The 22,565-nt window shown below is 41.4% G+C and overlaps 1 protein-coding gene across 1 annotated transcript; it reads left to right on the top strand.

Moving 5' to 3' along the window:
- Positions 1-1,390: 1,390 nt before the first annotated feature.
- On the top strand, positions 1,391-19,100 carry LOC138242542 (antigen WC1.1-like). The gene is made up of 15 exons (XM_069198077.1): positions 1,391-1,453; positions 8,670-9,008; positions 10,911-11,222; positions 11,662-11,979; positions 12,629-12,667; positions 13,105-13,345; positions 14,160-14,347; positions 14,548-14,616; positions 14,898-15,209; positions 15,525-15,557; positions 15,897-16,040; positions 16,406-16,504; positions 16,802-16,873; positions 17,487-17,573; positions 18,860-19,100. Exons 1-15 carry the CDS (start codon positions 1,396-1,398, stop codon positions 19,045-19,047), a joined length of 2,499 nt encoding a protein of 832 aa, XP_069054178.1. The 5' UTR covers positions 1,391-1,395; the 3' UTR covers positions 19,048-19,100.
- Positions 19,101-22,565: the final 3,465 nt, after the last annotated feature.

Genomic DNA, 22,565 nt, shown 5'->3' with positions numbered 1-22,565 from the left:
CATCACACTGAGACCCACAGCCAGTACAGCCTGGCTCTCTGTGCTGGAAGAGCTCAGAGGAGCACAAACCACAGACTCACTGAAGAGTCTGACCTGCAGCTCCAGTGAAGCTCTGCATTATATCACAGCTTTTAGGCTGTATTAACAAGGACTGATTTTTAAAAGAAATCTTCATATCATTGCTTTTTCAAATTTGAAACTGACTCCTGCTCTTCTGCTCCTGCTGCTGCAGTTAGTATGGTGGAGTTGTAACACAAGAGCTCTGCTATATTTAACAGGAGAGTTTAAATACAGCACAACTACTAATACTACTGCTGCCAGTGCTACTACTACTAATAATATTTTACTGCTACTCCAACTGCTACTGCTACCTATAAAAATAAGGAGGAGGAGGAGGTGAGCTGTGTCCTCACTCTGTTCAGTCTGTGGGTATCGGAGTATCTGTTCAGCTCTACTGTGCTGTTAGAGAGTTTTAATCACACAGTCAGCTCCACACAGAGAGAAACTGGGGTCACAGCTGGAGGGCTTGGAACATCTGTGTGGGCTGGAGCTGCACAGGGACAGACTCAGGGTCTGAGGGACTCAACTAGAAGAGTTGCTGTCCATCCACCAGGCACAGTACAAAGGGGACAATCACTGCTGGGCTTTTCTTTCCTTTTCATTTAGATTATTGATCTCTGACCAAAGCCACAGGACAGCCAGTTCTTATTCAGTCTATCTAGGTTCTGTATTCCTGTTCTGACCTGAGTGACCTCACTGCCCTCTTGAGGACAGGCTCTCCTCATACTGTCCTTTACCAGGACCAGAACACACTGCTGTCTAGAGTGACAACAACCTCTCTGTGACTCTTTGTAGGACACTGCCTGACACAGACAGCAAGACACACAGGACCATATTCCTGACACCAGTAACTGAACACTGCGTCACACCTGCAATTTTTATTTTGTATTTTATTTAACATAATTTGATACTTATTTAAAATTAAGTAACTTGTCTAAATCTTTAGAAAACATTAGATTTTTTTTTTATCTGATCCTTTCTGCCCCATTTGCACCTGCAGCCCTGCTGTCTGTATCTGTATCTCTGTTTCCTCCAGTGAGACACAGAGCTGCTCCTGTCTCTCCTCTCCTCAGCACTGCTGGGAGTGTCTTCAGGAGAGGAAACAGTGATGTGGTTCTGATATATATGGAGAAGACTGAAAGGGCCCTGTCTGATTGGCCATCCCGCCTGTGTGAGAGGTTCCTGCTGTCAGTCTGAAAAGGCAGTGCTGTGTGTGATTGGCGGGGTGGGGGGCTGTGTTGTTACTGGGGGTACGGGTTGTGGAGCAACAGCTCAGTTACCCTATGAGCTCAGGGGTGAAGACAGGGGTCTCAGCTGCACTCTGTCCTGATGACAATGGAGAGCTGCCTGTCCATCTTCTCTCTCGCTGTCCTGATGCTGCACAGCTCAGCCAGTAAGTGTCCAGTTTTCTATTGTCCAGACAAACAGATAACTCTATTTAAAATTTAGATGGAAATGTAATATACTTTTAGTAAAATAATTATTTACCGTAAACTTTTGTCTGTTTTTCAAAATAATTATATATTTTTTCTTGGTCTGTGCGTGCGGAAACATAATTAGTTGCTAAGAAAAGTTTTACGTTCAGATCTTTATGTATTATTTTAAATTCAGCTGGGATTTTATTTAAATATTATTAAAATCATAAATCTGAAATGAACAGTATAATTAATTTTATTATGATTGTATAACTCAGGAAAAAAACAATCTAAAATTGCCTAGAAAGGGTGCTTTAAAAAATAAAATTGCATTAATAATTTCATCTCCTGTGTAAAATTAATCATACAGTTATAGTTTTAGATGGAAAAGTAATTTGAAAATGAGTTGAGATATTTTATTGTAAATGAAGCTTTGAGGGATTTTATCTAAAATTGTTCAAAATTACATTTTCTGGTTTTGTAAATTTAGCAAAAAGTTAACAATCTACAATGATTTTATTGATATTAATTTAATATCATGTGATATTTAAAAAACATAATTCATATTTACACTATGTGTGCTGCATGTGCTACACTCATCTCTCCAGTATACGTGTCAGTTTACTCCATATTAACATGTTAGGAATGCAGCACACTGTCAGGCTTGTTAGGATTGTTTTGTTGTTTCTTTGCTGCCAAGTTAATCATCTACAGTAGCCGTTGGACATTCTCATCCTCTTGATAATTTGCAATTTTTGTGTAATAATCTATTAAAAAGTTATTTACAAATCCTAATCTGTTACCATAAGGATACAATTCTTCATATACTAGCAGCAATTTGAGTGATTTGCTGAAACATGCAAAAAATTCTTCATTTACATGAAAACAGAAGTGTGAGCAATGAAGAAAAATGTCTCTATAATAATATAATACCATACAGGATGATTCAGAAATATTTACCCTTGGTTGTTTGTTGTTTTATTGCGCTCAACTCTGTCTCCTCCTAAGCTATTTATACAGACTGGTGTATGAACAAATATTAGTGTTATTAGAGACCAGAGTGTTATTGAGACAGATATTTTATTATTAGATATTGTTAGAAATGGGGATTACAAAACAGGTAAAAATCATCAGAATTTGACCAAGTGGTTTATTCAATCAGTGAAATTATTCATATGATTCAAATCTTGTACATGATTTTCTAACAATATATTTGAGCGGCTGGTATAAATAGAGGCATGTGAACTCTTTGTTCTCTGGCACACCTTTGTTGAGAAGAGCAATAATCATATAAATATATACAAATATTAAAATACAACTGTACTGTCCTAACCTAATAATGCCGCTGATCTGTCTATTTTGCACACCACATAGGTCCCATCACTAGACTCTGGACTACCACATCATTAAAAGCCAGCTATTATACCAATATCAAATTGACATCAGCAGGGACAATCACCAGTCTTAATCACAGGGTCATGGATTTTAGCCCTATGTTAGGTGTGGTAAATGCTTGAATTAAAAGACAGATCCTTAACCACCTTACACTAATACTAAATAATACATTTAACATGTAACCAGGCCATGATCAAAAAGCAAATATCTCTACTTTCAACATATGAAAAAAGCACCAGGTACTTGGACACAGACAAACCCTGTAAAAATTGTGCCACATTATAACTTGAAACTGCGGGAGCAAAGAGGTTGTTCATTATTGCAACCATAATTAGTATTTTAGCTTCTGTATATTTCTATACTTTACAGTACAGCTTCTTAAAAAAAATCTTTAGTTTTTTTATTATTACTTTTATTCTATTACAAAATACTATGAAATTGTTGCTCCAATACAAAAGTTCATCAGCAAAGCAGTTTAACTGTGACTTTTCAGGTAGAAATAATGTTTCATGTGCGATCAATAACCACACCAGAAAATATTGGAAAGAAATGGCTTGTCTCACTGTTCACACCAGGCACTCGGACACAGAAATGGCCTGTCACTGTTTTGGTTAATAATGATTCACGCTGGAAACGCAGCACTTTGCAACAAAAGAAACGTATAAAGCTCCATCAGGAGCACAAAACGTGCATGATACTGTTGACTATTGATACTCCTGAATTCTAAACCTTTATTTATTCTGACCTTAAACTTTCAACCTGCATATGAGAAGGTTGGTTATTTGATTTTAAATTTGTTGATTTGTACATTAATGTCCTTGTATGTATCACCAGTGGGAAATGTGGAATTTTTTTATGAATTGCAAATTTTATTGGAAGGCCTTCAGACTGGTATAATAGTGATGGGAGGAGATTTAAATGACACATTTGACAAATCAGACAGGAACAGCATACAATCTAAAATGGTAGAACCCTCTAAGTTACTGAAACATTTTATGTATCTTAATAATGTAAAAGATGTTTGGTAGTTACTGTGTCCAGCTACATTCCCTTTCATATTTTATAATGTGCACAAATCTGTCTAAAATATATTTTGCATATTAACAATTCACAGGATATTTGGGGGTTACTGTGCTACATACCATGTCATATTTTTAAAATGTGCACAAATCTGTTCCATTTCTTCTATTACTTTTTAAGGAATATTATGAAATCATGGATTACAAAATCAAGCCAGGAAAAAAATGATGGCAATTAGTAGAAAGAAAGATACACTTTATTGAAAATGTAATATGTTTTAAATGATCAAATAGGATCAAATACCTAAGATGTCAGATAAACTCTCATAAAAACCAATTATATAAAGATGATTATATTCCATTCTTAAATAATGTGGGGTAGAATTTTCAGAGAAGGAAGAATCTACCTAGACGTGTCAGGAAGAATACATCTTCTTTAAAATAATATTGTTACAAATGGGGGGGGGGGGGTTGCAACTGATAAAAATCAGGAACTGACCAAGCAGTTTAGTCAATCAGTAAAACAATAAGTCATAAACCCCCGACTTGTAAATGGTTTCTAATTTTATACCCAAGCGGCTGGTATTAATTAGAGGCATGTGAATTATTTGTTCTCCAGCACAGCTTTGTTGAGAAGAGCAATAGTCCAGGCACACTTGGTTAACACAAATATTTATTACAATGACAACACACAAACTACACTACACATAACAATACATACAACAAACAAGTTACTCTATGTACAGTATTTACAAACAAGGCATTTCAGAAGCCAAATATTCTGGTCACCCAGAAAACCCCAGACTGCTACTAAGCATTAAAATAAAATTGATTAGTATTATCTGGTTCATGTAGACCAGGTTTGCTGTGGCTAGCTACTGGTGTCTTATTAGTAACTGAGGTGTAACAGCAATAATTTAATTAATAAATTAACAGATACAAGACAGTGTCATATAAACACAAGAATTTTAAAATGGAATTTGCTGTTTATGTGCCTACAGGATTTGACTGCTAGTTCACAGCTCAATAATTTAGTTTGTGTTTTTAGATTTTGTCTTAGTTACATAATGACATGGGTTATTATTGTAACATTTTAATAAGAATGTGCATTTTGTTGCTTACATTACAATACAATAAAATATTTTTTGTTTAATAAAGTATAAGCATTTACATATGGGTAATACAAATTAAGTATTTCGTTTTATGATATGATTTCAATTTTGAAATATTTAACAGGCAATCACGTAGAGATTCATAACTACAGGGCAACATCACAATCATACAATGAGTATTGGTGTCTGTGTTAAACCTATAATTTATAACTTGATATAATTTAATACATTGTTAATATTTGACACAGAGAAAATACAACTCACATACTGTATATTTAAGCAAACACTTCAGTCATTACAGCTACCAACCACTGTAGTAACACAGCACTCAGAAACACAGGAACACAGGTCTGAGCCATCTAAAGTCACAGTTATTAAAACAACTGTCCACTACATGATCACAGGTCTTAATAACACAGAAACCCACAGGAAGACATAGGATCAGTGCAGTTCTACAGTCATTGCAGTACCTGTCCACTATAGAGACCACAGCTCTTAGAACTCACAGATGCAATACTCTGATCTGAAGTCATAGGTCTTTAAAACCACTGCCCACTGCAATGAGCCAGAATATCCTATATGTCCCAGAATTGTAGGACAAAATCATAACAGCCTCTGACCACTACATTAACTACAACTCCAAGAAACACATGCACACACGTTTCAGCCCTCTGAAGTCATACAGTAATAAAACTCACTGTCCACAGTAGTGACCACAGCAACTAAAAAAACAGAAATATAGTAATTAAAGCCACTGTCCACTGAAGTACTGACAGGTCCCAAAAACTAGGAACATCGTCATTACAGTTGCTGTCCACTATGGTAAGCACACTATCCAGAAACTGAAACACACAGTCATTGTTCCACTGACTGCTGTAATAACCATAACTTAAAGAGCTGTTTTGCATTAGCTATATCACCCTGTAGGTGACAACTGGAAACCCACTGCTGCTCAGCAGGTGTGAGCCTGTTCAGTATTTGGGGGGTGGTCTAATGGAAAAGCTAAATTTGTGCTGGAAGTGGTATGAGTGGGGCCAGTAGGGGGTGCTCACTCTATTGTCTGTGTGAGTCCTAATGTACCAGTGATGGAGACAATCTACTGTAAAAAAATACTTTTTTTCAGACTAGATGTAAAACCGAGGTCTTGACTCTCTATGGTTATTAAAAATCCCAAGGTGTATCTTGAGAGGTGTTTTCCCTCTTTGTCCTGGCCAAATTTCCCATTGTTTTTTATCAAACAAGGTCTCCTTATGATCTCCATCTATAAACTGGCTTCATCACTCTGTTCTCCACCTCACTGATAACTGCTGTGTGGTGAGCGTACTGGCGCACTATTGTTGCCGTTGCATCATCCAGGTGAGACTGCACTCTGCTTGTGGTGGAGGGGATCCCCATTACCTGTAAAGTGCTTTGAGTGAAGTGTCCAGAAAAGTGCTATATAAGAGTAAGAAATTATTATTACTAAAAAATACAAATGCAAGCCCACTGAAGTCATGTTATAATTAAAGACACTCTTCACTTTAGTGACCAAAGCTCCCAGAAGAAAATAAAAATAAAGGAACACAAGTCTCATCCAGCCTTCAGAAGTCAAAAAGTAATTAAAGTCACTGACCACTGTAGTGACCACAGTTCCCAGAAACCCAACAATACAGTCTTTAGTCACAATAGTGACCAAAGCTTACTAAAAAACAAAGAAACACGAGTCTCAGCCTTCTGAGTTCAGAGACATTAAAAGCACTGTCCACTGTAGTGACCAGAAACCCAGTCAGTCTTTACAAACACTGTCCATTGTAGTGACTACAGCACAAGAAATACTAGAGCACAAGGTGAAGCCATCTGGAGTTATATGGTAATTAAAGCCAATGTCCACTGTAGAGACCACAGCTTCCTAAAATACAGGAACACAAGTCCCAGGCCTCTGATATCATGCAGTCATTACTGTCACTGTCTGTTTTCATGATAACAGCTCCTGAATTACAGCTAAATATAGCAATGTTTCCTTGTGTTCATATGTATTATTCAACCTTTCAATGCCTTTCAATGACATTAGCTGAGTAAGTCTTTATTAATCAGTTTGTATTTCTTCCTGGAAACTGTGTTATTAGATACAGTACACAATAAACAATGTGTATTAATAAGTGTTTGTCTCTCCCTCCAGACCCAGACACTGGGTTTAAGTTCAAGTTCACGTTTATTTGTCATTCCAGCCATGAACAAGTATACAGTGGAACGAAATATCATTCCTCCTGGTCCACGGTGCAATACAGGCAGGACAGACAGGGCACTGACATAGACATTGTAGACAAGGATACACATAGTGCAAAGTGCAGATAGTGCAAATTACAAGTCAATACCTAATGCAATATACATGTTGTAACAGAACTAATAAGGTTCTTGATCCCGAGATGAAGTAAAACAGATGAGTTTATTGCATGCAAGGAACAATAAAGCCGAAGTCTTGTTTCCCACAAGAAACAACAAAACCGAAGTATTGTTCAATGTGCCGGTACAAACTTTTAGGTTATATAGTCCTTGCTTGCTGCTTCAGACGTCATTCGATGTTATGGTAAGGGGGGGGTCATGGTATTTGGCCAGTTAAGAGGCCCTGGCCAAATGGTCAGTTTAAGATTATGCCCCCAGGGGGTTCCTTGCTCACATCTGGAATCCTTATCAGTTAACCTGCCATAAACCCCTGTTGCTTAGAAGTCTAATTTTCAGGCAGAACTGACTTAAGTTATTAACCCTTTTAACTTCTTGTCTCTTACTTCATACACAACATACTGGGGGGATTTAATCCTGGTTTATTTCTGGAATTGGAGTGGGTGCAAGTAGATTCCAGGGTGTTGAGGAGCCTGACGGCCTGCGGGAAGAAGCTGTTACAGAGTCTGGTGGAGCTAGACCATACACTGTGATATATTTTCCCAGATGGTGGGAGGGCAAGAGTTTATGGGAGGGGTGGGTGTCACGAACAGTTCTTTCTGGGCCCTATGCAGACGACACAATCCAGAATAGTGAGGAAACACTGGGGGAAAAGTCATGCAGGAGACGGGTATGTAGACAGGGGTGCCTTGTCCTAGGTGTGCAGGTGTCCAGGGGAAGTGAGTCCGAGGCGAACAATCAAAGATGAAGTCCAAACGGGGAATCCAAAACTGAAGCATAAGTCCATGGCCAGGCGATCATCCAGGGAATTAAAAACGGGAACTGGGTCGGGACCGGCAGGGGGAGCAGGAACAGAAAGTTAAAAGCATAACAGAGCCAGACACGCAGGACCCGGGCTCTCACGAAACGGAATTCAATGAAGAGCCGCGAATGAAGTCTGCATCTGGTTTTTAAGGGGGTACTGAAAAGGGGCTGGAATAATGAACAGGTGCGGGGAATGAGACCAAACAAGGAAGGGCTGGAGCACCCTTAAGAAGAGGAGTAGCAATCGTGACAGTGGGAAGGGTCATCTACTATACTGTTGGCCCTGTGTAAGCAGTGTTTGTGATATGTGACAGAAATGGAAGGGAGGGAGGTTCCAATTATCATTTCTGCTGTTTCCACAATTCAATGCTAGGGTTTGCGGTCTGAAGTGTTGCAATTCCCAAACCAAAACAGTAATACAACTGGTCAAGGGTTATAAGATACCGTCAGTGTGTGTTTTAACAAGTCTGTGACTCTCTCCGCAGGCAGTGCTGATGTGAGGCTGGTGAATGGGGCCAGTCCCTGTGAGGGGACAGTGGAGGTGTATCATGATGGAGAGTGGGGGACAGTAGCTGACTTTGGCTGGGATCTGGATGATGCTACAGTGGTGTGCAGACAGCTGGGCTGTGGATCTGCTGTTTCAGCACCAGGAGGAGCTTACTTTGGACCAGGGTCTGGATCAGTTCTGTTGCACTCAGTCTCCTGCAGCGGGTCAGAGTCTGTGCTGAGGGACTGTCAATCAAGATCAGATGTTAACGAATACTATATATATGACTATGTCTTTGAAAATATCTATAAAGTTGATGCTGGAGTAATCTGTTCAGGTAAGTACAACCTATAGTGAATATTACTGCATTATATAATATACAATTGAATAAGAATTTAATAAATTAATCAATAATGCCATAACAATAACATATAATAACAGAAATAATAATCACAAATACGAGAGCTGCGTTCAGCTTATCTTTTATTTTCTTTTTCTTTTTTCTTTTATTTTTAATTACTTAATTCAGGATGTCTTCCTCTCTTCCAGAAATTTCTTGACAGTTACAAAATGATCCATATCAGCCTTCAATACAATTGTTTTACTGTTCCATGTGTCTTTCTGAGAACAATGTTGGTAATTTTTTGACAGGTTGTTTGAATTTCACATGGAATTTGCATGGATAAGAACATCAGAGCTGTTACCTCCCTTAGCTAAGAGTCTACCAGAATTATCAAGTCAATTCAATTCCAAGATTAAGTCAGTGTGGACAGTTTCAGGACCAAGTGGTACAGGAGACTCTGTCTTGGTCCGTGTGGACAGTTTTATGACCAACTCTCTGAGGGGAATCTGTCCTGGTCAGTGCAAAGAGGTTTGGGATGCTGTCGTGTTTTCTGGTCTGAGATTTTGGGTTTCCAATGAATGAACTGGGATGATAGAGTTCCTTTTTCCCAGATTTATCCATACTTAGAGCTTTCCTTATGTATATTAATGACCACAGGATAGTGTCCTAATTCTGTCCTAAATGAATGGCTTTGTGTTGTTGTTGGCAACTATAAAGACTTTTTTTTAAATTCATCTGTAAGAGAAACCCTTCTAGGTGAGCTCATTATGGGCTATGTGTACATGATTTCTTTCATTCCCACTTACACTGTTTCTTTAAAAAAAAAATCTTTCATCGACACACTATACTCACCACTTCCAAAGCCCTTCTAAATCCCTACAGTGGAGACAGGCTTGGTGTCAGTCATTGGCTAGGAAACCAGTGTGTGGACAGGGAGCCATTGCTACTCTTACTTCACAGAGTCAGAGTCCTCCCGGCTGCACTTCCTGTTCTCTTGTCTTCACCCAGAAAACCAGTGGATCCAGGACTGTGATAATAAGCCCTCCCTTCCTACATCTGAGCTAAGGGATAGCAGCTGTGTCTCCTGCTCTCCTGACTCACAACAACACATACACAACATCTTTGTCTCCTTTCCAGGTCAGATATCACCATGAGGTCAACAACAACAGACTATCAAATCATTTTTGACTCTTGTGACACTTTATATTTTAATTCACTTGATCTCTGGAATGATCAGACAGTAGAGAAGCTGTGAGCAATCTTAAAGCCTTTTTTTGGCCAATATCCTGTGAATTCCTTTATCTTAAATGTTGTGCCCATATTTGTCTTCTCCATGTACTGTCTTTCCATACATAATTCTCCCTCACACAAACTCACTGGCAGCATATCCGCAGTAGCAGGCCACACCTCCTTTCAAACACACACACACACACATAACTATCAATTCTTTGCATTTTTGTTTTACTATTAGAGGTAGAATAATTTATTTTGTCTATTCCAAAAGTAATAGAAGACTATGAATAATTGAATTACAGCTTCTTGCATTGCAGGGCTGCAGTGTCTGATTCTGTAACTATTGACACTGCAACAGTCTTCTTGGGTTTAAGAGCCAGCAGCTGGAATGCAGCTCAGATGAACTGGAACAGTGACACATCTGTCTTTCTCTTTCTCTATCAAATTCTGCATCATCTCTCTTACTGCTCCGATTCACTTTTCATTGCTCTTCTCCCCCGTTAGATTTCCCTCCTTCTGTAATACTGCTCTCCATCTGGTTTGATTTCCCTCCTTCTGTAGTACTGCTCTCCATCTGTATTGCTGCTCCTCTCTCTATTACTGCTTATTGATAGGTCAGACTGGTCAGGGGCAGTGATCTCTGTTATTGTTGTGATATTCCAGCTCATCGAGGGGTCAGACTGGTTGGAGGCAGTGATCTGTGCTCTGGGAGAGTGGAAGTGCAGCACGGAGAGACCTGGGGCTCAGTATGTGACTCTGACTTCGACTGGCAGGACGCAGACGTTATGTGTCGAGAGCTCAACTGCGGGGTTCCTATCCAGGTCCTGAAGGGGGCTCATTTCGGGAAGGGGGAAGCAGACATCCATTCCGAGGTGCTCCAGTACCAAGGCAGCGAAACTCAGATTTTCTTCTGTCCAAAGTCCACAAAGACCCAGGGCTGCACCCATGAGAATTACGTGGGACTGAAGTGTTTTGGTAAGAACATGATCATGTGTTTCATAGCATAGATTTTAGGAAAGAAACAGACCCCAAGTCCCCACCTCCCCCTAGTAATCTGCTCACTGCAGTATAGATACCGGTCATCCCACTCTCCTCTCCAGCAGTCTTTGCTCTTGGGGTGCTCCACTGACCTCAGTGTTTCAGTAGCTACCATGGTTTGGCCATGTTCTCTCATCAAACCAGCCTTCTAATTCACAGTTACTAAAATAATTCAAAGGTCAAGATATCAGAGAGAGTGGTCTGCTTGTTTTTGTGTTTCTTTTTTGTTTGAATTCACAAATGCAAGAAGGTCATCATTCTGATGAGAAAGACAAAAGCAGTCACAATGGATTTGAATGTGAATTTGAGGGTTATTATAATAAGTTGCAGCAAGGTTGTGTCACTGTCTCTACTCTCTCCCCTGTCCGGTGTGCAGGATACACAGGGGTCAGGCTGGTGAATGGCTCAGACTCCTGCTCTGGCCGAGTGGAGTTACAGTGGCTCTTCGGGGACTGGGGGACAGTGTGTGACCAATACTGGGACCTGAGAGATGCCAGTGTTCTCTGCCAGCAGCTGGGCTGTGGGGAGGCTGTAGCAGCACCTGGACAGGCCTGGTTTGGACAGGGCAGTGGACCAGTAAGGGCTGATGTGTTTGAGTGCCGGGGCAATGAGAGCCATCTCTCACACTGCACTGTCTCTTCATGGGGGAGAGCAGGGTGCTCTCATGGACAGGACGCAGGAGTCATCTGCTCTGGTGAGAATTGTTTGTTTAAAACAGTGACACCCCCTCTGTTTACACACAGCAGCACACTGTTTTCATGATTTACTCAAGAACTGCTCTGTTACACACGAGGGACAGAGGTGCATTAATGTTTCTCAAATCATTTATGTGTGTTTTAAACATTAAATTCAAATATTATCTGAATATTATTTAAAAATATATTACTATTTATGTTTTTCAGATTGCTATACAAATATTGTGAGCAGTAAAAATCAGTTTTATATTAGTAGGAAGATGGTCCTAAAAAGGAAACTGGACCTCAGTATCCTGTAATTAACATCTGACTTGTTTAATTAGTTTAATTAATAGAGCCCAATTAAACAGGAGGCTGAAGATAAAGTGAGACTCGGAAAACTCAAGTTTTACAGACATTCTTTCTCAGATCCAAACACAGTTAACACACTACTGGTGAAACATCACTCCTGTGGACAGAAATGAGCTCCTTGCTTCTCTTTTACAACCTCAGATATGACCAGAGATTCTCATGGGGCAGGTAAAGAGAGATTGAGGACTGTCTTAATCACATCAGTGCTGTTTTAATTGTAGTTTCATTTCTGGTGTTAAATTGCTCCTCTCACACATGGTTCGCAGTCTGATTTCTCTCCCTCTGTTTGTTTCCCAGGTTTCCTATCTTCAGCTGTATCCTCTTCCAAAACACCAGGTATGAATTAGCCCCTGTTCTGAATCTCCAGGGCTCTCAGTGTGTTGATGTCTCTGTTGCTCAGTGGAATCCCAGATCAGTCTGTGAGGCAACAGCTGTGTGTGTGCAGTATTTTCTGTGTGTCACAAACACACTCGGGTCTTTGGGATCTACAGCAAACACATCTATCTGAATACTGCAATTTGTCACTGGTGGAGCTATTGTCTCTGTGCCTAACAGTGGGTCAGAAAAGTGACTTATCTGGTATACTGCTTATGAACAATCTGTTACAATAAGTGTATATATTAAATTAATCTTAAGCCAAGAAACACTGTACTTGAACTGTATCTGCTGTGCCTAGTGGGCTGAGCTAATCTTCAACTTGTAACAGCAGGTTATGGTAATCTCTTAGAACTGCACTGGCCTCTGATTCCTGATCTCTGAATCTCTGCTCCTAGACCAGCTGTCCCTCAGGCTTGTTGGAGAAGGAAGTGACTTTGCTGGGAGGCTGGAGGTTTATCACAGTGGCTCCTGGGGGACAGTCTGCGATGACTCCTGGGACCTGGCAGACTCTCAGGTGGTGTGCAGGCAGCTCCAGTGTGGGACGGCCCTTAGTGCCCCAGTACCAGACTCCTTCAGCCAGGGAACTGGACCCATCTGGCTGGATGAGGTGGGCTGTCTGGGGAACGAGTCGTCTCTGTGGGATTGTCACTCAGCATGGTGGGGACAACATGACTGTGGACACAAAGAGGATGTGAGAATTCTGTGTTCAGGTAAGAAAGATAATTAAAATTAAAATATCCAGATTCTTTAATCCCAGATTGTGGATATGGCTTGCATCTAGAGTGCCTAGATGTGTTTGACTTGAGTTTCAGTCCTTAAGTGAAATCTCAGAACTAATCTGCAAGCTATAAACTCCTCACATCAATGTGAGCTGTTGTCTGCTGCCTGACAGGGTGTGGTTGTCGTGGCCATTGTCTTTCATGACTTTCTGCCTCAATATTTTCATCTCAATTTGATCCAAAAGTGTCTTCAAGCCAGATGCTGGAGAATCACTTGGTGTCAATTGTCAACCCAAGCTGCATGTTCTCCTCTCACAGTGCTATTTCAGTCACTCTGAGTGCTGCTGATGAGCAACCAAGCTGATCAGAATTTTGCTGATGCTCTGTATCAGACCTCAATCCTCTAAATGGATTTTATTTATTAGTAACCCAGTAGAACATTTCAACAGTCTTCATCTTCATCTTCATAAGTTTTTAATGCTATTTCTCATCTCAATGCAATCTCATAAGTTTTTAATGCTATTTCTCATCTCAATGCAATTCACTGTTCCATCTGTTTCTTACCAGTTCAGAATGAAACATTGGGCTTGCTCTTATCAGGGCCTCTTTCCCCGTTATGTTGGCAGATCACACTCTACTGAGACTGTCTTCAGGCTGTTCAGGACAGGCAGAGGTTTACTACAATGGCACCTGGGGCAGCGTCTGTCAGAACAGAATGTCTGACTACACAGCTGCAGTGAGCTGGGCTGTGGAGACAAGGGCACCGTCAGAGAGAGAAACTCTAGGCTGAGCCCTGATCCCAAATGGCTGGACTCTGTCTCCTGTCGCAAACACGACTCCACCCTGTGGCAGTGTCCCTCCTCCCCCTGGGGTCAGAATGAGTGCACAGACCGGGAAGTGGCTGAGATCACCTGCTCAGGTACAGAGGAAAGACTGTTCCTGTTTTCCTGTTGAGCAGCTTTGCAAATTAATGTGTTGCAATATTTAGAACTGACAAGAAATTTAAACAGAATTCTTATCAATTCATACCCAAATAAGTATAAAATAAAATAAATGTTATTGCTGTTCTTCACTATTTTCTGTGAGTTTGATTTTGTATGTGATCATGAATCTTTGAAGGTCCTCGAAAAGAAGCTGACAGAAGCACTCCAGCCCCTCAGGAAGAGCAGCCTCAGCTGTACTGCCCAGGTGAGTTCAGTGTGTAAAACAGTCAGAGACACTGCAGCCCTGAGCTGAGGAAGAGTAACCATACAGCTCTCTTCAATACCTCACTAATCTCTACTCACATCTTTCAATAACTTCACTGCTCTCTTCTACAACGGAATAGTCAGTCAACGAGCTTAGGACAATGTTTTCTTTCAGACTCACTCAGCAACAACAACATTCTCTTTTACAGTGTTCAGTAAACTCACTGATCTCTTCTACAGTCACTGAGCTGAGGATAATCAGTAACCTCTCTGCTCTCTCAGTCCCGCTGTCTCTGCGCCTGGTTGGAGGCAATAACTGTTCTGGACGGCTGGAGCTGCGTTATGAGGGCTCCTGGGGGACAGTCTGTGACGACTCCTGGGACCTGCAGGATGCTCAGGTGGTCTGCAGACAGCTGGGCTGTGGGGACGCAGTGATAGCAGAAAAAGAGGCCTTATTCGGACCAGGGAGTGGCGCCATCTGGCTGGATGAGGTGAACTGCACAGGCAGTGAGCTTCACCTGTGGGACTGCTGTCACTCTGGACTGAATCAGAGTGACTGTCGACACAAGGAGGATGCAGGGGTTACCTGTACAGGTGAGGAGAGTCTTAGTACTGTAGATGAACAAGGTAGCAGATTGGTGGAGAAGATAGACTGTTGTTACCCTTATTCTATCACTGTTTAAAATCTAACTGAACCAACTAAAATCATCAGTAATAAATATGGGATGTTGCGTAGCACTGTGTGTGTGAACAAAACTAGTCTTCAATTAAGAACCTGATATCTTTCATCTCTGCAATCCAGCATTTTACCTCAAGGAACAAATGTATTTTTATATTAACTCCACTGTGGATTCAACTTGCAGTAAAACCGAAGGCAAAATAATGACAGTTCTCGTATCTCTTCTACAGGTTTGTCAGAGACAACAGCAAGTCCAACAACAGGTGAACAGAAATCCCCCTTGTCATTGATAACTCCTGTCTTTCTGTCTCTTTAAATTCCCACTGTAGCTGTAGTGTGTCCTCCCCCCCCCCCTCATTGTGAAGATCAATGTCTCCTTAGCTTCCTGCTGTAGCTGTAGTATCTCCTCTCCTCCCTCAGTGATTTTCTGACAGTCTTGATGTAAAAGTAAGATCCTTTACTTTTATATGTTCAGATGGGTTAACCCTGAGATCCTAACACCTCCTGATAGGAAACTCAGGGAATTTCATGTGTCAAAGCCTGTATGAGCCCAACAGCATAACTCCTCATCCCTGTTCATCTCCTGTCTCCTTCTTCCTCAGGCAGCACCAGGACAACACCCCAGACACAGCCGCTGGGAGGCCTGTCTGTCTCACCCCTGGCCCTCCTGCTGCTGGGGGCTCTGCTCTTCGTGGTGCTGGCCCTGTTAGTGGGGCAGCTGATCCAGAACAGGAAGTTGAGGAAAGGTAGAGAGGGAACTCACCGTTCACATACTGACCTCTAGTGGCCATTACTGTCACATAGAACTGATCTATATTGAACAGAAACAAAAAATATCTCTAAATTATCACTTATGTTATGTTATGTTATGTTATCACTTATGTTCTGTCCAATTTAATGTGGATGTTGGATGTGAACTAGTTTAATAGAGTTAGAGAAAAACTGTTTAAATGTACGAAAGAGTGTAAATAATTAAAAATGGACATCTGAAGAAATTTGCAGATGTTTAGAATTACAATATTTATATGCAGAAATGTCCAAAAATGTTTAGCAGTGAATTGATTTGCTTGTACTCCTCTCCCTTCGTGTTAACCCTGAGTGTCTGTTTCAGCCCTATCTGAGGGAGCACTAGCCCCCTATCATGATGCCGTCTATGAGGAAATAGAGTACAAACTGGCCAGAGAAGGAACCTCCAGCACCCCCAGGAGAGGTGAGTAGAGAGAGTGTTCAGGTGTGTTTAGTCTCCACCCTCTGAGGAAAATCTGAGGACTTAAAAATTGTAGAAAATCTCACTCAACTTATTTCAGATAGTAGTTTTTTTTTTTCTCAAGAGGTGCATCAGAGCGGAGTTATGAAAACCAGCACAACACTGTCCCTGATCTGCCTTATAAACACAAGCCCTGTGTTACTGTTCAGACCCTGGCTTCTCCCAGTGGGAACAGTCAGTAGAACACGGTGAGGCTGCTGCCTGACTGCAGGTAATACTGATCTGTCCTCCTGTTAACAGGGAGATTCCTCTCTGACGAGCTGCCCTCTGGATACGATGATGTGGAGGACAGTGAGGGAGAACTAGTACCAGGTGAGGGGAGATGGAGTCAAGGGCTCAGTTTGGGAGTGGGGGATCTTCAGTCAAGTACTCACTCTCACCTCAAACCAGGATGACATTTAGAGAACTCGAGTAGAAAATCCTGGATCATACAAATATGACCACATGCGTTTGTGATACCTTATAAACCCTGCTCTTCAGTGCTGCCTCTTACTAGCCTGATCTCAACAGATCACAGAGGCTGTGCAAAACTAGACTTGATCAGTAATTTGGATGGGAGACCTTTAAGGAAATGTCAGGAAGCTGGCCTAATTGGTGTTGATTGAGCAGGAGATTTTGCCTCAGGTCCAGAATTCAGTACAAGTTTCCCAGTGTGATGACTGGGGAACAGTATGCTGTAGAAACTCTTTCTAATTAAATGTTAAATCATTGACCCTAGAGACATGACTTAATTATACACCACAAAGCATTAGAAATTGCACTTCACAATAACCAAATAGAAAATATGTTTTACTTTACTTTCTGTTTCACACGGACAGTACACACAAACATCAAAGTGTTATGAAATACTAAAGTTATTGTAGCTATGTGGTGAAATCACTCAGAGTCCTGAAGTGTAAATTCTCTGTTTCTTTTTGTGGTTCAGAAGAGTCGATACCCTCTCTGAAAGAAGAGATCCCAGAGTACTATGATGATGCTGTAACTGTACGTCAGAGCCCTGATGCCTTGTCAGGTGGGTTATTTCAGTTCAGTCACATGGGGAAACCCTGCACCAATCCCAATGAGACTCACTCTCTCTATTCTCTCCTTGATCTCAGCCTCTCATTACTGAATCTGTGTTATTCTGCACCAGTCACATGAATCTGACTCACATTCATATTCAGTCTGCATGATTGTGCTATCCGGTTCCCCTTCCTATATCTCAAAGTGTGCACGGCACTACTTTCTCTTTCAAATACAGCCATCATTGTTCAAATCATGTTCAAATCTAGTAGTTCAGGTTGGGGAGCTGCGTCAGCATGTGTAGGCTGCAAAGGAACAAGTAATAGGTTTATTCCATGCGAAAAAAAAGAAGAAAACACAACGTTTCGGCCATGGACCCTTCTTCAGGTGTGAGAAAGAGAAAGCAGTAGGCAAAGGTAATGTAGCGGGAGAACAAAGGCTGGAAGAGAGGAGGAGTGAGAGGCTGGAGCAGGGCAGAGAAAGAGAGGCCAATCAAGAGGTGTGAAGTCAGAATAGGTATAGAGAGGTGTGAAATGATACTTCCAATGAATGGAGAAAATTTTGAAGAAAAGTAGTCTGTTGTTAAGAGAAGGGGAAAGGTGTGATCCTAGCTGCAGGATTATTTTGGTTTCAGTAGTCTTTCTGATGTATGAGTTTGGAAAACTGTCTTTGAGAACACAGACGGAGAGATTAGAGTGGTCGTGGCCATCAGAGGTGAAATGAGAAACAATGGGCTTGGAGAGATCTTTAATCTTCACAGCCCTGACATGTACTCTGAAGCAGTCTCCGAGTCTCCTTCCTGTTTCTCCAATGTAGATGGCTGGGCATTTACTGCAAGAGATACAGTAAAAAAGGTTGCTGGAGGTACAAGATGCCATCTGGGTGAACTGGAATTGTCCTGAGGGGCCTTGAATGAGTGTGGTGTTGGATTTGTACTTGCAGGTGATACAGCAAGCTCTGTTGCAAGGGAAAGGGCCTGGTGTGGATGGTTGCTGAGGGCAGTCAAGGGAGCTGTGAACAAGAAGGTGACGCAGATTAGGTGGTTGGCGATATGAGATGATGGGGCGGTCAGAAAAAAGGCCCCAATGGAGGGATCATCCTCCATTGTTCATCCTCCAGATGTCCAAATCAAGGCATAGTTTTAAATATATTACAGAAGTGAATAGGAGTGGAAATCAGGTTTCCTGATCTCCTGTATTTCAAGTGTGGTGTTTAAGTTCTAACATGATGTTTAGTTCCTTAGTGTGTTCTGATGTGCTGCTGTGTGTCAGTGAAGCTGTGCTCTGTGTGCTTCAGGAGAGCTGATGTCCTTTGTGAAAGAAGAGGCCCCTGAGTACTATGATGATGCTGTAACTGTACCTCAGAGCCCAGATGCCTTGTCAGGTTGGTTATTTCAGTCCAATCACATGGGGAAACTCTGCACCAATCCCACAGAGTCTGAATCTCTCTCCTCTCTCTGTGCACTACACAGCTCATCACACTAAATCTGGATTAATCTCTGGGTTATTCTGCTGCCCATGTCCAGCTCCTCTTTAGATGTTTCACAAGGGTTCACAGCATTGCTCTCTTTGTCCTTATTCAGGTGGCCCTGATGTTATTCACCATCTCAATAAAAATCTGAAATTAGTTTGAAATGTATTATAGAGTTAGGTTGCCAGATCTCTTTCATTTTAAATCTGATGTGTGACAGTGTGTGGTTCAGGAGAGCAGATGTCCTCTGTGAAAGAAGAGGCTCCAGAGTACTATGATGATGTCATCACTGTGCCCCAGAGTCCAGACACCGTGTCAGGTGAGTTATTATAAATAAGACTCAGGAGAACCCCCTGTACCAGCCTACACATGCCTTCATATTAATACAATTAAACACTAGCTCAAATACAGATAAAAGGGGTCTCAGGGTGACAGTCATTACAAACCTGCTCTTCTGTTCACAGGGAGACTCCTCTCTGATGAGACACCCTCTGGATACAGTGATGTGGGGGACAGTGAGGGAGACCCCACTTCAGGTAAAGGGGGCTACAGCCAGGGGGCTCAGTGTGGGTGAGATAGTTCATGGGAAGATAATCCACAGTAATCAATTTTGGTGCCACTCTCATCCAAGAGGGCACCAGGCCTTAACAGTGGCTCAATTTAATCTAAGATCAGAGTCTTAGTGCAACCCAACCCAATCATAAGTTTGACATGGATCAGCTACTTATCTGATCTAACAGAGCAAAGTCTGCGTAGAACAAGGTTCCAGATTCTCCAAGAGCAGCAACTGTGCTCTCTGTGCTTTCTGACAGCGGAGACAATAACTAAGTGTCGCTGATGTTGGAAGGGACTAACCGTGGAATGGCAGGAGAGCAGAAAAGACACATAATCATAGCGGCAGAACAGGGGCTAGCCCGGGCTCAGCAGTTCAGGAGTCATATAGAAACTAATGCCCTCAGGCAGCGGACATGGGGCGACCTGGTGATAGGCGGGTCTCGGGACATCTGAACATCAATGCTGAGCGAAGGTGAATGAGTGACCCAGAAATATATAGCACCAGAGAGAGAGACACTGGAAGGACAGCAAAGCACAGGAAACTAGGGACAGGACAGATTAGGAGTGCTACAGAGGCTGCAGAGGGCATGACACAAAGTTTAGAATAGCTGTCATAGGTTTTCCACATCGTGGTTTTTAAAACATTGGTACTTTGTTAATATAAGTAAAATCTGCATTGATCACAAATTATTCCTAAAAAATACAATGTCATTTGATTTAATTTGAAAAATGTCATATTGAAGGCTTTGGACTTCAACATAATTTAAATACCTAACATCTGAGAAATCTTACTTGTTAAGGCTTGTCTTAATTATAACATTGTTTTTGTATTATTTGTATTTACAGTTACATTGTTTTAAAGACACACATATACAATTAAAAAAATACATACCATATTTATATTATACATATTAAAATTTCAGCTCAGAGAGTTGTTCCTGTCCATGTCCTGCACACTGCCTTTCTCTGAGTCTGTGTCTCTCTGTCAGGTGTCCCCCACACTGGCCCTGGAGTGGACTGGGTCCTGCCCACACTGCCCTCTAAGGAAGGAGTTTCTGCCCCCGACGGGACTGACTACAATGATGTTGGGGACGAGTCTCAGGGAGAGGATGGGCACTGTGAGACGGACAGGGCTGTCTGGGAGAAGGTCCTCTTGCAGGTCTAGACACAGAAGAGCTTCACTAATAGTCTCATGCAGTCTTAGAGCTGCTCTGGGCACTGAGACTGTCTGAGACTGTCTGCGACCTGAGTCCACTTCACTCCACTGTCTCCACACTGGCACTGTCTGTGTCCTGAGTCCACTTCACTCCACTGTTTCCACACTGACACTGTCTGTGTCCTGAGTCCACTTCACTCCACTGTATCCACAATGACACTCTCTGTGACCTGAGTCCACCTCACTCCACTGTTTCCACACTGACACTGTCTGTCACCTGAATCCACTTCACTCCACTGTTTCCACACTGACACTGTGACCTGAGTCCACTTCACTCCACTGTTTCCATATTGTCTTCAGTGTCTGTATCTACAGGACCTGTCATGCCCTCTGCACCCAGAGGGCACTCTTACTCTGTCCTGTCCCTAGTTTTCTGTGCTTTGCTGTCCTTCCGGTGTCTCTCTCTCTGGGGCTATATATTTCCGGGTCACTCATTCCTCTTCCCTCAGCATTGACGTTCGGACGTCCTGAGACCCGCCTAGCACCAGGTTGCCCCACGTCTGCTGCCTGAGGGCAAAGGTTTCTATTCAACTCCCGAACTGCATAGCCCGGGGCGAATCCCCCAATTCGCTGCTACATATAGGGTCTTTTTTCACTCTCCTCCATTCCACGGTTCATCCCTTCCGCCGTCCGTGACAATTAGTAGTATTTGTGCTAGTGTTAGTTATCGTGCATCTGTAGATAAGTGTGTACGTGGTGTCTGTGCGTCTGTGGGGTGTGTGTCTGTGAGTTTGTTACGTATGTTGCTGTGTGAGCATGTGGATTCTCTGAGTATGTTTCTGTGAATGCATGGCTGTGAATGTGTGTTGTGTCTGTCAGTGTGTAGTCGTATATTTGTCGCTCTCCTGCCACTTCACAGTTTGTCCCTTTCAACATCCGTGAAAGGATCTGCAGCTTGTGTTTTACAAAAGAGAACATCCCATTTGTGCCTTTTTTCTTTTTTTATTCTTTCTCCTTTTTTAAATAATTTGATGTATCAAAAATTAGAAATAAAAGCATTTGTTAATATACAATTCTGAATGTACCACTTTTGATGGTAACATTTTTTACAAATTTGATTAAAACTTTGTTTTGCAATAAACTTTTTAAAACTATTTTTATCTGTGTGTAATTTCAAATGTATGATATTAAAAGTATCAATAAAAAATTAAGGAGCCCTTGGACACTCACAATGATAATATCAACCCCAGAGGAAAAGGAAATTTAAATGCTTGTTATTAACTTATTTGTATAAAAAAAGGACCAAAACACTGTTGTCAAAACCAGACACAACATGAGACAACCTGGCATAAATTTCAACTGCTTGTTGAAAAATATAGCATCCCAAAATTTAAAACTACAAATTTGTTTAACTACAGATAACTACAGACATCTACACAAGCATTTGTATTCAAGTGACAGAAACATAGGAAAGATAAAAGTTTGCTCAAAACAATGCACACTTTGACAAGTGTGACAAACTGACATTACAAAATTGATGATCATGAAAGAACAGGCCTTTTAATAGGCTGGGCAAACGATTTTTAATTTTTTTAAAAAGAAATAAAAAATGAGATATAATAATGTGTTCCTGCTTAACTTAGACATTGCACGACTTTAAAACCTATAAAAACAGGTTTCGAGAGTTAAAAAACACTTTTTATGCGCGAAAAATGGGTGATTTTTCTTCCTCGTGATCAGCTCAGAATCTTTGTTTACGGCGTAAAGTTTTAACTTCTTAATTAAACGTTTAAAATACATGAATTTCATAAAGACAACACA

Source organism: Lepisosteus oculatus, chromosome 14, assembly GCF_040954835.1.
Source record: "Lepisosteus oculatus isolate fLepOcu1 chromosome 14, fLepOcu1.hap2, whole genome shotgun sequence".
NCBI lineage: Eukaryota > Metazoa > Chordata > Actinopteri > Semionotiformes > Lepisosteidae > Lepisosteus > Lepisosteus oculatus.
The sequence above is the reverse complement of the archived record's forward strand: the minus strand, read 5'-3'. Positions and strand labels throughout refer to the sequence as shown.

Bases quoted from the DNA above. Each gene is read 5' to 3' on its own strand.
- LOC138242542 (XM_069198077.1), top strand. From the start codon at position 1,396: ATGGAGAGCTGCCTGTCCATCTTCTCTCTCGCTGTCCTGATGCTGCAC. The intron at 16,041-16,405 runs GTAGAGAGGGAA...TGTCTGTTTCAG, and splicing joins GAACAGGAAGTTGAGGAAAG to CCCTATCTGAGGGAGCACTA. The intron at 16,505-16,801 runs GTGAGTAGAGAG...TCCTGTTAACAG, and splicing joins CTCCAGCACCCCCAGGAGAG to GGAGATTCCTCTCTGACGAG.